Source organism: Periplaneta americana, chromosome 6 (assembly GCF_040183065.1).
Source record: "Periplaneta americana isolate PAMFEO1 chromosome 6, P.americana_PAMFEO1_priV1, whole genome shotgun sequence".
Lineage (NCBI taxonomy): Eukaryota > Metazoa > Arthropoda > Insecta > Blattodea > Blattidae > Periplaneta > Periplaneta americana.
This window is the reverse complement of record NC_091122.1, coordinates 113,696,252-113,710,995: the sequence shown is the minus strand read 5'-3', so window position 1 is coordinate 113,710,995 and position 14,744 is coordinate 113,696,252. Positions and strand designations below refer to the sequence as shown.

At 34.6% G+C, this 14,744-nt stretch overlaps 1 protein-coding gene across 1 annotated transcript in view; it reads right to left on the bottom strand.

The window, feature by feature from the left end:
* The window catches only part of LOC138701649 (chaoptin), a 1,160,966-nt gene that overhangs the window by 136,925 nt on the left and 1,009,297 nt on the right, over positions 1-14,744 (bottom strand). The window contains exon 7 of the mRNA XM_069828762.1: positions 12,884-13,145. Within this exon, the coding sequence (XP_069684863.1) occupies positions 12,884-13,145 (262 nt within the window). The remainder of the gene's footprint in view (positions 1-12,883; positions 13,146-14,744) is intronic.

The window sequence follows — 14,744 nt, the reverse complement described above, 5'->3', positions numbered from 1 at the left end:
ATAATATTCTTATTGAATTCGGTATTTCCAAGAAACTAATTCGATTAATTAAAATATGTCTCAATGAAACATACAGAGTCCGTATAGGCCAGTTTCTGACGGATACGTTTCCAATTCACTGCGAGCTAAAGCAAGAAGATGCACTATTACTACAGTCTACTATATACAGTCGCGAAGCTTGAGGTGTTTTTTTGCAAATCTCGTGATAAAGCGCTCCAAGCGGTTAGCAACTAGAAACAATAGACTGTCCATGGTCGACTTTGGACTGTGTCGTATTTCTATCGAGTGCTAGCTCGTTGCGTATTTCACATTGATGCTTGTGAAATGTTCGTTATTGGTTGTAATGAAAATGTTAATGGCTAAAATATAATAATAGGAATAATAATATGGGACAGGGAGGAGACGTTTGTAGTGCTATAAATTGTAGCAACAGTAAGAGAAAGAGGCCAGAGTTATCCTTTGTCCGATTTCCGAAAGATTCAGAAAGGTTCCTGGGTTTCCACAGGAATGCTGTGCAGAAACAAAACTCTTAATTTTGAAGTTCTTTGTGATTGTTAGATTACATTATATCCTGAAATTTCACAATGAAATGTTTCAGTCTAACCGAAAGGACATTAGATACCGGTTAAAGTTCTGTCACTTAGGCTGCTAAATTTCCAGAGAAATAAAGGTTAGGTTTACTTTTTTTTTCAGAGGATATATTTTTAATTGTAGCTATTAATTTTGTTATTATTTTTATGTGTTATTTTTACTAAAGACGTAGAAAAATTAAGTTTGTTTTAATGAAATTTATTGATCACGTTTTATTTTCAATTCTGGTGGGATTATTATTGCTTAGGCCTATTTTTTTCAAAGGATATGTTTTTAATTATAGCTGTTAATTTTGTTGTTATTTTTATTTGTTGCTTTACTAGAGACGTAGAAAAAGTCTGTTAAAATAAAATTTATTGATCACATTTTATTTCCAATTCCGGTGTGATTATTATTGCTTAACCTCATCCCACTTTGTTAACTACGTAAGCCTACACTACAAGTACCGGTACGCTTAAGTTACTCCATTAATTCATATTTCCATTATTATTGTTGTAAAGGGAAATGCAAATTAATATTTATTGGTTTCATAGTTAATTATCGTTATAATCTTGAATGAGTGAAGCTATTATAGTAAATTTCAGTTCGTTTTGCACAAACAAAAATTATATTACTTATTTCTTGCAGGTATCTTCGAGTTTATGGTGGAATTTAATATACTTCATTAAAATAATAAATTAACTTCATGCATTTAATATTTCAATAATGGAAGGAAGGTGTTAATTTTTCAAAAAGAACACGACAACGGAAGTGTAACATATTTTGTTGTCTGCTAGGAGAGAGATCTGCGATGATGAGGCGATAGCAGCGATCCTAGTGGTGGGTAACTACCCATGTTTGCATTTTTACTACATATTGAACTTCGCGACTGTATATAGTAGACTGTGCTATTACTTTCCTTTTTAACTTTTGAGGGCGGCAATGAACCTTAGGGTTCTCTAAAAGGCATTTGTACCTAAATAAGTCATTCTAATAATTAATCATAAATATATTACGTGAACATTATTTAAGGTAATCGTTAATTATACAGAAAAATTGTATTTTACCTCGAATCTGTTGGCATAAGACGTTAATAAATTAACAAATAAACAAACGAACAAACAAATAAACAAATAAATAAGTAAGTAAATAAATAAGTAGACAAATAAATAAGTAAATAAACAAACAAATACGTAAATAATTAAATAAATAAATATTTATGTAACTAAGTAAATAATTAAGTAAATTAATATGTATTTTATTGATCATTTAATGATAATTCCTTGAATATATATATATATATATATATATATATATATATATATATATATATATATATACACATATATATACATATATCCATATAACCATATTTACAACGTACAACATCAGTCCATCTGTATTAAAAATTTTTATAGTCTTGCAGGAAGCTTAACAGGGTCTGTCTTGTGTAAATTTTAGTACTAAAACTGCTGTAGTTTGTAAAATATTTGCAAATCAAAACATTGTACCTATGTACACCTGAAAAAAGAAAGTTCATAACGACTTCAGTAATTGGAGACATTGTGTCCTGGTAAAATTATCGGACTTCATTATACATGGGAAATGTTATTCTTTCAACAAACTTCTGATGGTGCATGCTTTTGTGAATCTCCTCCGGAAATGCAAGCGAAAATTATTCTGTTTATGAGTATAGTCATGAAGTGTCATAATTTCCTCCAGCTATTTCTGTGCCTCCATTAAAACTGCAATGTTCTGTTTTCCTATGGAAAGAACACAACATTAAAACTATTTGTATTCTTTATGAAGCAGGAAATAAAAACACACCCATTTTAATTACAACATTCTCTACTGAGAGAGTTTTGTAAGATCCTGTTCGTACATAGTGCACTAGCTAGCTAGAATTCATTATAAAAGAGGGGCAACCGGAAGATAAAAAACTAGTTACTACAACAAGTGAATGAATTCTAGCGAAATAAATGAGAAAAAATGAGAGAAAAGCATTAAGAGAAAAACTACTAAAATAAATGAGAATTGGCAGTTGAAATTAAAATGAGAGAAAGATAAGAGATGGCATAATAGGAAATAAAGCACAGAAAATCAGCCATGGAGATAAAACATTTTCCACCGTGCGTTTTATATGATTTGCAACAGTTCACCTAATCTTACAAATTATATTGTCGTGTAGTTTGTACCTTGAACTCTCGTTTATAAGAAATAAAGAAACTAGCCTACCGAAATAAGAAGAAAAACTTTCATTTTCTACATTGCGCGGAAGAAACATTTTTCAGTCATCCAAACTTTACATATTTGAATTAAATTGCAATTTTCCGTTTTAAATATACATATGTTCACCATGAACCTGACGCATTGTAGTACCGTGGTAAAATTTAATGCTCGCAGATGAAGTAATACAAGTATTTCGTGAGAATCAAGATACTGTGGGAATTTGTGGTACACGTATTGGAAGTGGATGAGAAGTGCTAAAACATGGATAAATATATAATAGGATGCGAAACTTACTGAATTTCTCCTAATACATGCTAGAGGCTCTAATATAGAAACTGATCTTGCTGCCATCTGTTGGTCGGTGGAGAACTTATTACATCTAGCAGCGCACCAAGTAACGAAACCAAAAACTACTTACTCCATGTATTTAGCAGCACATCTGGTGACGAAAATGTTAAACTATTCAGAAAGTATGCCCACCCTCCCTCATTACTAATTTAAAATATAACATTTACATTTTAATTTCTCACACCATTTTCCACTAAAAATTCTTACCGGAGCCAACAGGAAGATAAAAGTGACGATCTATTTTACACTAACAATTAAATTATAACCGGACAGAGGCAGAAAATAAAGCAAAAGGTGAGATAATCAGAACTGCATTCTTAGGATATTTAGTGTACAGCGCAATAGAAAAGTCTGCAAAGCTACTTAGTTCAATTTATTATATTACTATTACTTTACAATACATTCAACAACACTATTTTTATTACGTCCATAATCATCACTGTTTAACATACACTGCTTACACACACTTAGTATCACTTTATGTCCACTCATTATATAGCAAGCTTCTGGGTGCTATCTTGTCTTCTCGAGTATCGTCTGTTCGTCTCGAACGGACGGATAAATAGAGAACTCTGTTTTTTTTTTAAATAAGCAGTGTGTGATTAAGTACCAGGTCCTTTACTTAGGACCCTTGCCTTATAATGAATCTAAAGGGTAGCACATGATTAGTTGGATAATTTGTTGTTGAACTAATGTCTACTAGCAGCAGACAAGTCAGGTGGACAGTGTTGGTTTGATATTGAGGTGTAAGGAATGTGTTTGAGAAAATCATCAGGGATGGAAATTGCTATTGAGCTAGATGATTTGAGTATTCAACAATGGATTGGGATGAGTAAGTAGTGAGGATATGAAATTTTGGCGGATCAGCTTGATATACTCTGTGAATTTCATTATACCTAGCATTTCGAATAGTTGGGTGTTGCGAATCCGATAATCCGATAATCCGTTATGGTTCTGCAGATTGTCCTCTGGAGTCCATCTAGGCGTTGAAGGTGACGCGGATGTGCTTGGGACCATATCTCGCAACAGTACAACATGTATGAACGAAGTAGAATAGTATATAGTAGAGTCTTGATCTTGAGTGAAGTGGAGGTCTTGAACACCGGGTAGAGCGCCATGAATCTCTGGAAGGCTCTTTCGCGGACGGAAGTGATGTGTTGTCGGTATGTAAGTCGTTTATCCAAAAATATTCCAAGGTACTTAGTTGTTGTAACAAATGGTATATCTTGTTCTTGAATGGAAAGAGAGTCAGTTCGATGTGGAAAGCGTTTGGTAAAGACTATAGCCTGAGATTTGCTTCCATTTATTTTGAGGCGCCACTTTGTTGACTATTGAGTGATAGAATCCAGTGCTTCCTGTAGTTGGAGACATCCAAAGTGAATGTTGACGTGCTGTGTGTAGATGACAGTGTCATCTGCATATAGCCCTTGCTGACACTTGGGATGTGTTAGGTGTATCTTGAACATATACACTAAATAGCGAGGGACTTAAAACTGCACCCTGAGGCACTCCTGCTTTGATGAGGTGAAGATTTGAAATAAGTGATCCATCCCGTACTTGAAAGGTTCTGTTTTGTAGATAACTGTGAATTAATTTAATGTAGGAATACGGGATATATATGTTATCGAATTTGTATAGCAAACCGTCGTGCCATACAGTGTCAAAGACCTGTTCTATGTCCAGAAATGCTGCTATCGTGTGCTGTTTACGCTGGAAAACATTTTGGATATGTGAAGTGAGTCTCTAGTACTATGATGAGGCTTATATCCGAATTGTGCATGATGGAGATTGTTAGGGTTGTTTAAGTATCTTTGGATTCGTGCTAGTATCAGTCGTTCATAAATTTTTCCAAGAAAATCCAAAAGACTAATCGATCTATAGTTTGTTGATACAGTCGGATCTTTTCCTGGTTTCGGTATAGCTATTATTTTGCCAGTTTCCATGCTGGAGGAAAATAGTTGTGTTGTAGACAGGAGTTGTATATTTTTGTTAGATGGGTATTGGCTCGTTTAGGTAAATGCTTCAACATAGCTGGGGAGATTCTGTCTGGACCTGGTGTCTTGTTTCGATGTAGTTTATTGATAGCAGTTTTGATTTCTTGAGGGTGAGCATATGGAATAATATCGCTTGTAGGTCAATGTAGTGTTTCTTGTACTTGTTGATGTATTCTTGTTGAGAAATGCGGAATTGATGAGTGGGAATGTGGACAGAATCTTTTTTCGAAGGATTTGGCAAGTACGTTGAGTTTCTGTTGGGGATCATAGATGAAGTTATTTGTAGAATCCTGGATGGGGGTTTTTGTTGAGGGTGTGATTTTACCTAATATACGTTTCGTGAAGGACCAAAAGTGTCTGGACGTTGGCTGTAATTGTTGTACAGCGTCTTCAAAATGTTTTTCTTTGTACATTTGGAATTTCCTACTTAGGGCTCGTTGGTATCTGTAAAATGCAATTTTCCCTTGTGGATCTCCATACTGTTGCCATCGTTTCCGAGCTTTTGTTTTGGCCTTTAATACGAATTCTAATTCTCGATTTGGGGTGTCATTTGTTATTACTGGAGTTGATGTTGATGAGACCTCTAAAAATATATTCTTTATAGTTGTAGAGCACATATTTATTGCCATATCTATATCGTCAGGTGTTAATTTTGGGATATTTCCTGGTAGTGCGTTATGTAGCCGTTTGGTGTATTCATTCCAGTTAGTGACTCGTGATGCTTGTTTGTGATGTGAGTGCAACAGTAGCTGTACCTTGAAAGTAAGTAAAACAGGAATATGATCAGAATCTAGGGTTTTGATGCAGTATTGTTCAAGTGGTATGTGTTTTGTTTTGTGGAGACAAATATCTAGCACGTCAGGTTCTTGGGCTGCTATCCATGGATATCTTGTAGGTTGTCGTGGTCCATTGATGGCGTAGTGGAATTTTGTGGAATGTTGTAGGAGAATTTCTCCTTTTATTGTAGTAATCCTTGAGTTCCATGCTCGATGTTTCGCATTTAGATCACCGCATATTATAAAATGTTGATGGTGAGTTATCAGTGATGTAATGTCATGTTCATTTATGTGGGCATATGGTGGGTAGTATACAGAAGCAATCAGAGTTTCAATGTTATCGAGTAGTATGAACACACCAGTGGCCTCAAGTGTTTGAAATATGGGCAGCGTCGCTACTCTGTACGGAATTATACGTTTGATGAGGATGGCAGTACCACCACCTGGACGTTGATCTCTGTCTGTTCGTATGACATTGTAGTTTCTGATTCGGAGCTTTGTTGAGGGTTTGAGATGAGTTTCTGTAATACAGGCCAAGTCCACGCTGTAATTATGAAGTAGTGTTTGCAGTTCGAATGTCTGGCGGATTATGCCGTTGGCATTAAAATTCAAGACTTTGAGGTTACGACGTAATTCTGATGATCTAGGGTTGTTCATTTGTGTTGATAATTAGATTTGTTATACCTTCTATGAACGTTATTAGTTTAGACAGAGGATCGGAAGTGGATTGTATTTTATGAAGAGTGGATCGGATGATTCGAAGGCAATTAAAAATGTTGAAGGAACGAAGCACGTGTAGGATGTCTTTAAAAGATTCAGCAGGAGAGTCGGGAGGAAAAGTAGTGTTTGTAGTATGACGAAATGTTGTTTCAAAAGCCTGCGGCTGCGCAGGTTGCGAAAGCTGTGGAAAATCAGAAGAAGTCCAAGCCGGATGTTGAGTTCGATTTTCAAGACGAAACTTTTGAGTGTTGCGTAGTTTTTCTCGTAAAGCATTTTTGCGTTCTAATTGGACTGGGCATTGTCCATAACTAGCTGTGTGTGCTCCATTACAATTTGCACATATGGGTGTGTGAGCTGGTCCTTTTATAGGGCAATCGGAGAATAAATGCTCTTGACTGCATTTGACGCAGCCAAGTTGTAAGTTGCATCGACGAGAGGTATGTCCAAATTCTTGACATTTGTGACATTGAATTATATGAGGACTTGTTCTGTAGCTTTCGATTTTAATGATGTGATTGTTGATGTCTCTTAATTGATAAATTGTTCTCGAGTGTTCAGTGTTTGGTAGTGTAACAACACATATTGGTATAGGTCGTCTCATGGGTGCACCTTCGGTGTCATTGCTAGGTACTGTCATCTGTCGGACATGTTCTACATTGAAGTTGAGAAGTTCAAGTTCAGTTTTTATTACGTCTGATTCAATGAAAGTTGGAAGTCGGCGTTGATTCCTAATTTTAACGAGTTAATGACATATTCATCATAATGTTTAATAACAAAATAAATGCAACAAAACGAAAAGTAAATTAACAAATGTATACACATATATATATATATATATATATATATAAATATATATATATATATATATAATATATATATATATATATATATATATATATATATATATATATATATATATATATATATTCACATAACCTTAAATGAACTCTTCTTAGTTTGGGTGTGTTCACTGTCCGATTCTGCTCACTGAAAACTTGCAATAGTGAAGGTGTTACATATATAAATGTTTACCTACCTAATAACTTCAAAACACTAAAATGTTACTTACCATGTTTTACTCTTGAACCCCTCAATGCAACTCTTCAGTTCAGTAACATGTAACCAATTTTAACTCAGCAACTAGATGTTAATCTGTGATACGCGGAATTCTCTTTGATTTTACTATTTTAATTTAGGAAAAAAATTTTCATATATATATATATATATTTTGTACAAAAAAACTTCCGTTATATTATCGTTAAATGACCTAAGAATAAGGCATATTGACTTTCTAAGTATTTTAAAAATATCTACTGCTGCCAAGTTTTTACATTGACTTTTCAAATAAGTGTAATTCAATAGAACTGCGACTTCTGCTTGTAGATATAACCTCACCTTCATTATATCTATATTTTAATGTTTTGAGGTTATTAGGTAGGTAAACATTTATATAGGCCTATGTGACAATTTTGTATAGTTACCAGGAAAACAAAATCTGTATACTTCTGCCACCTGTTGAGATGTTTGAAAACTAACTACTGTATTATACGCAGATTGTAAGGTATCATATTATACGCTACATATATAATTTTTTTAACAAAATGTCAGTTACCATGTTTTACGCCCGAGCCCCTCAATGTCATATAAATATTCAAAATAAGTGCGATAATAAATTCTGTCATCTGAGATAATCATACATCTTCTTTTATGAAAATAGCTGTCAGACTGCGCATGTCAAAAACACAACTGATCCTGCTGTGTTTACTTCAACACTGCGTAACTTTGAACAAGTGATGGCTAAGGGGAGGGAGCGGGATCATGCCTTACCTCTCCACCCTGCTTGTGTATTAAGGTGTTGACTCGAGAGTCAAGAAACGCTACTGACTGGTTTAGTCCATGTAAGTTAAATATAAAAAAATAATGGACAAAATCGTTAGCACTGATGTGAAGTGAATCGGTATTTCATGTTTTTATTTAAAGAAGCATTTTGTTTTAGACTATTACTAAAATTGTTATATTTCTGGATAATTATTAATTCCTGGACACTGAATATGATCAAAACATTCAAAACCCTTTCACTAGTTTATGAGAACTCGTTGCGACAGACAGACGGTATGGCCACCATTTTTTCGATATAATGGAAGTCTAAAATGTTAATTTCCGAGATTATTTAGGAATTCATTTCCGCACCATCAAAATACTTCTGTCCTTACACTTCATATAATGAGAAATAAAAAATTAAAGACAATATACATTCAATAAACAAATTGTTGGGATAAACAAATTGATTTCATGTGTACAAGTATAAGAAAGACAATTTATAAATTCATAATACTTCGAAATTTTATCACTAAGGAGGCATTGAGAATAATATTTTTAGCTTTGGTACAATCATTAATACAATATGGTATAATAAATTGGGGTGGAGTAGCATCATCTGTATTTAATCCATTAAATTTATTACACAGAAGATTAATAAAAATTTGTCAGACCAAAAATATGGATTACCCAACAAATTTAATTTATACAGATTTTAATGTATTGCCTATTGAAGAAATTTATAAATATAGTTTACTAACATACTACCACAGAAATCAAATAAAACATAAATCTAATTGTCATGAATATCGTACTCGAAGACAAAAGTCTACTTTCCCATTAATTGAGCCTAAATGTCATACAAGTGTAGCTCTTAAACATGGTGCTAGTTTCGGCCCAAGACTTTATAATAAAATTACAAACCATTTTCCAAATTTGAAATATTTTAAAATTGAAGATTTTAAAAAAGAAATTTGTAAAATTATCCATGATATATAATATTAACAAATGCAATTTTTTACCTTTTATTTCTGTCGACTATATTCATGTTTTTATTGAATATCACTGCCTTCTGTCGGATTGTCAATTTATATTAAATGTGTATTTTTCTCTCTTTTTCTCTTTCTTCTTTATTCTTGCTCATGTGTTGTATTTATTGGTTTAAATTAAGTTACTTACTGTATTTAGTAAACTGTCCTTATAAATTTTATGTTATATTATTGACTAAGACCACATCGTACACGAGCCTGGCTCTTACGGTAGTGGCTAGAAACATTTTTTTTTTATAAATGTAATTTGTTCTCACTGGCTAGCTAGTTGAGTAAATAAATAAAGGCTTCAGCATGGAACTTGATACGTAAATCAGCTCTACCAGTTATTTAGATTCAGATTTTTAAGAGAAAGCAATGTGCAACTATTACAACCTTGCTATGACTACCAAGACCGCAATGAAATTATGTGAGTTGGCACTTAACTATCCACTGCGTCACAAGTGTAATCTCTTTTAAATTAATCTATTTTCAAAATGTGTTCTTCAAGTAGATCTGTATACACTTCTAATTTATCTACAAAATATTCTAAATCATTCTGTATGTAACAGAAAAGTGTCTGGTATGGGTATTTCTTCAGATGTTGCTTAACTTCTTGTTATAGTTCCAGCTAACAAACCTGGTTTTATGTCGAGGTGTGAATGGGAAGAGATGGATGCGTTGGTAAGAAGGAATGGGGATGGAGTTCTGGAAATAGTACGAATAGGAGGACAGTGGCGGAGAAAACAAGAAACAAGGAACGAAGATTGATAGGATGTCTTGCTTAAATCGTAAATTTAAAAAGAGACGGAAGAAGGTGTAGACCGTTGTAAAACACTGCGCAATATGCCATTCCGTATGAGACCCGTTTTAAATTTTTAAAACTCCCGTTTTCCAAGACACGAGGAATAGGAACTGATGAGACTCTCGAGTCCTGCCGACAGAGTGCAGCAGCTGCGCGCCTTGGCAACGTTAAATGAGATTTCCTCTCCCGCAAATAATAAAACTTGGAATATGGGAGTACGGCTATTCGATTCTTGTAGGCAGTATAATCCCAAGAAATCCGGATGCTGGACCCTCCGCCTTCATCGTAATATCCGGTACAAATAATATCTCCCTTGTTTCACTTTCTGTGTGTCGCGTTACAGACACACTTTTGGGGGTTATGTCTTGTCATTTGTCTCTTTTCATTTTTCCAAATGACAGTTTGAGCGATTGTCTGATTAAATTTCCAGAAAGAAAACCTACTAACAATGCAAAGAAAATAAACAACAAATGGGTAATTTTGTGTTGTGATTGACAATTTATGTCGAATCTTCGAGACTGGATTTAAAGCTGTGCGTTTTTAACTACTTAATATTCGTTGCTTATTCTTCTACTAAGAGATGGGCTTAAATCTGAATTTAAAATTATAAATCATATTCCTTATATTATTTAAACGGTCTTAATAATAAACAGTGTATAGTTTTTGTACAAGAATTATGCAATTTGGGATAGAAAACGTTACTAATAACCCATGCATACGCATTAAATGTTTAAACAGCCTGAAACTGTACATGGGAATTGCTTTCTGTAGTTATGTATACGATAACCCTAGTTTAAACGTTTTATATACAAAAAAAAATGGCCGCCCTCTAACAGCCGTTCGTATCGATTGTCATTTTATAATAATGGTTGTATTATAACCACAGAAGAACAAACCAAAGAGCATTGTATAGTTAGAATAATATTGCTGTAGCTGTACTCTTTGAACAAAATATAACGTGGTAATCTTGAGGCCTAGTTATACTATCGATACTTAGCGCGGACTATCGAATGCAATTGAGAACCTCATTTATTCCATTACATTTCGTAATGAATTAATAACGGAACTGTGACGTAGATGTAAAAGTTGTACGGTTATACACGACGTATGTAGTAATTATTAGTAAGGATTTTACACACCATTTATAATCGAGCTATTCAATGTGTAAGTATAAGACAGTTAAACGTCTATATATGAGTTTTTATTCGTAAGACCAAAAATATATAGGCTAATTTGCACCCAAAAGAAGAAATGCTTGGATCAGTTACAGTTACACAGTATAATAGTAGATGTCAAGAACTTTAAGTAGATATTGAGGAAAAATCTAGTTGAAAAAAGAAGGAAAAATGTATATGAAAAAGTTACACAAATTGACAGTTTCAAATGAAATAAATGTAATATTTACTACTGCTGCTGCCGCTACCGCTACCGCTACTGCTACTACTACTACTACTACTACTACTACTTCTACTAATAATAATAATAATAATAATAATAATAATAATAATAATAATAATATATAATAACTATAATTATGAATTCTCCTCTCCGCAGAAAAATTTGTCTTTACAATAAAACTGTACAATAAGTCTCATGTTACAAATATGTATGTTATCATATACTCGAACGTCGACGAGGCTGGCAGTATGTACAGTAAGTTAATGAATAAATGTGATAAAACAGGGTTGGTGTTAAACAAAAATCGCCCTACAAACGGATCAGTTTTAATAGAGTTTATAGCCACCGGCGTACTTCAGTCGACTGAGGCGCTTATGTATCGATTCGGAGTTGCAGTCGAGCGTGGGTTCGATTCCTGCTTGAACTGATTACCTGGTTGGGCCTTTTCCGAGGTTTTCTCCAACCTTAAGGCTAATGTCAGGTAATCTATGGCGAATCCTCGGTCTCATCTCGTTAAATACCATCTCGCTATCACCAATCTCAACGAAGATAAATAACTAAGTAGTTGATAGAACGCCAATAAATAACTAAGTAAAAAATAGAGTGTAGATTAGATGAAACTGGCGCTATTCTCGAACGATCGCCACAAAAGTGCCCAAAAAATTAACACGAATGACTGGCGTGTCTGTATCAACTGAAATATAACATTGGGTTATAAATTACAAGAATTTCACTGGAAGAACATGGTAGAATGAAGGAAACACATTTATCCGAGATTACAGTTATGTGGGACAAGAAGGTCGACAACTTTATTTCTGCTATAAGTTAAGTGTTTTGTTGCAGTTTAATTGCGCTGTTACGGTACTAATTCTGACAGCAGCAACTGCAGTCTTTGCCGAGAAGCCGCGCGTTACCGCATCGGTAAACCAAACCGATGACAACTCTGTATTTTCAATGTACAACATTTCTATTTTCCAATATAAACCAAAGTTACTCTATATTACCTACAGGTCACTAGACGACTTTGCCACCAATTCACTATACACATTTTAATGAACTTTTGTAACACTGATGTTTAACAGTTATTTTTATGCAAATCTAGTCTTTCAGGTAAAGCTCCCTGTAAAGCAGATTTGAATAATTTCAAGGGAAAAATTGGAAGTGGATGAGAAGGCTTGAACACTCTGTGCAACGTACCTTGTTACTGTCCACGTTGAGCCATGTCAACATGCGGCATTCCGCCAGAGAGGCCCCCGAGCCGTTTCCCGCCTCAGTGCCGCCTCCATTTCCGTTCCCGTTTCCGTTGTGATGATTATTGTTGTCCCCGTTCCCGTTTCCGCTCCTCTCCTTAGGCAGCTCTGTCAGGTCGTTTTCTCCCAGGAACACGTTCGTCAGGGTGTCCCTCATGAAGGACCAATCCCCGCCACCATCTCCGGTTGTCAGAGACGAGATCTGGTTGCTAGGACAGACGTAATGATGACGTCAATCACATTGACACAGTACTTCATATCATAAATATAAAGATTGCAATGCTATTTAAACTATTGGATAATTCTTCTGTGTCTCTGTAGCCTAAAGGTAAGCGTTCACTACATCGTATTGCACTCATCGGACGAATCGCACGGATCGGAAAAAGACTATATTTGCTGTAATTGTTTTGCAACCGCGTTCACTACATCGTATCGCACGTATCGCCTCTCGGCAAATCCGTCAACGTTTCTCGGATGAGCAACTTTTCCGATGCGTGCGATCATGGCCTTCTTTAATAAATCAATTTTAATTGATCAACTGTTACTATTATGTTGTGCCGTGTTTAGTGCCGCGCCAAAGTGGCAGACGGAAAACTTATTTCGCTTGTAGAAAATTGCGAAGAATTATATAATTTGAGGCGTTCCCATTACAGTAATCAAGTCATTTCTTACATATATATTATGTAACCAATATTTCTTTCGTTTCTTCCTCTTCAATTAAGACGCATGAAGCAATTGCAAATTCTTATTCGCTGACAATCATAATAGACCTAACCTCAACTCCTCTGTTTTCAGCAATGTCAATATCGTACGACGTCATGTTTGAAACAGCTGTTAGGGAAATCCGATGAGGCGATGAGCTGGAGCCGTTACAGTGAACGCAATGCACTTAAAACATCCGTTGCGTGCGATTCGTACGAGGAGTGCGATACGATGTAGTGAACGCTTGCCTTTAATGTTCCATAATATACAGTGTAGGCTTTTTAGGCCTTAAATTGATGTAGTATCCTTTAGGATACAATCTTTCAATTTTTGCTATAATATTAATAAACTAACAGACAAGAAAATTAAGGAAAATAAAATTTAACCAAAATTGCAGAACATTATATTATACAACAAAAATGTACGATGTAAATAAAATATTGGGGAAAATTTTAGTATACGGTTACCTCGCTGACAACAATTAATCTTAAAATACTAAAAAGAGTAGATTTGTTTGTGTTTATCGAATGGGCAACATCATGCTTACGAAAAGACAGTTTTTGCACGATAGTGTGTTTTTTCGTCCTTAGAGCAAACGGCCGCCAGTATTGGAAGTTAATTGTACTGAATTCAGAGTTGCCAACCTAGATAAGTATGATGAAATATTACAAATAAATGCTCTAGAGGTTGTAATTTAAAACTACTCTGCACGTCTACCGACACCTATGACAAACTTCTTGTTGAGAATTCGTCAGCTGTTCATAGTCTAAAATAGGCTACATAGGTACAGTATAGGCCTATAAAGATATAAAAAATGTTACGACATAATAATACAGAATGACATTAATGATAAAGCAATAGTAGTAGTAGTAGTAGTAGTAGTAGTAGTAGTAGTAGTAGTAGTAGTAGTAGTAGTAGTAGTAATGAATGAAGGGTTCAGAGTCATAGTGGGCCAAGCGCCATTTATTAAAAACGGAGAAAGAAAGGGTTAAATTAAGTGAATACCATAGTTTAATGAAAATTGACATATCATTTAGTTTTAATGTGTATACTTTACATTACATTACCGGAGACGTACTAAAATTGGGAGGGGAAGCCATGATTCC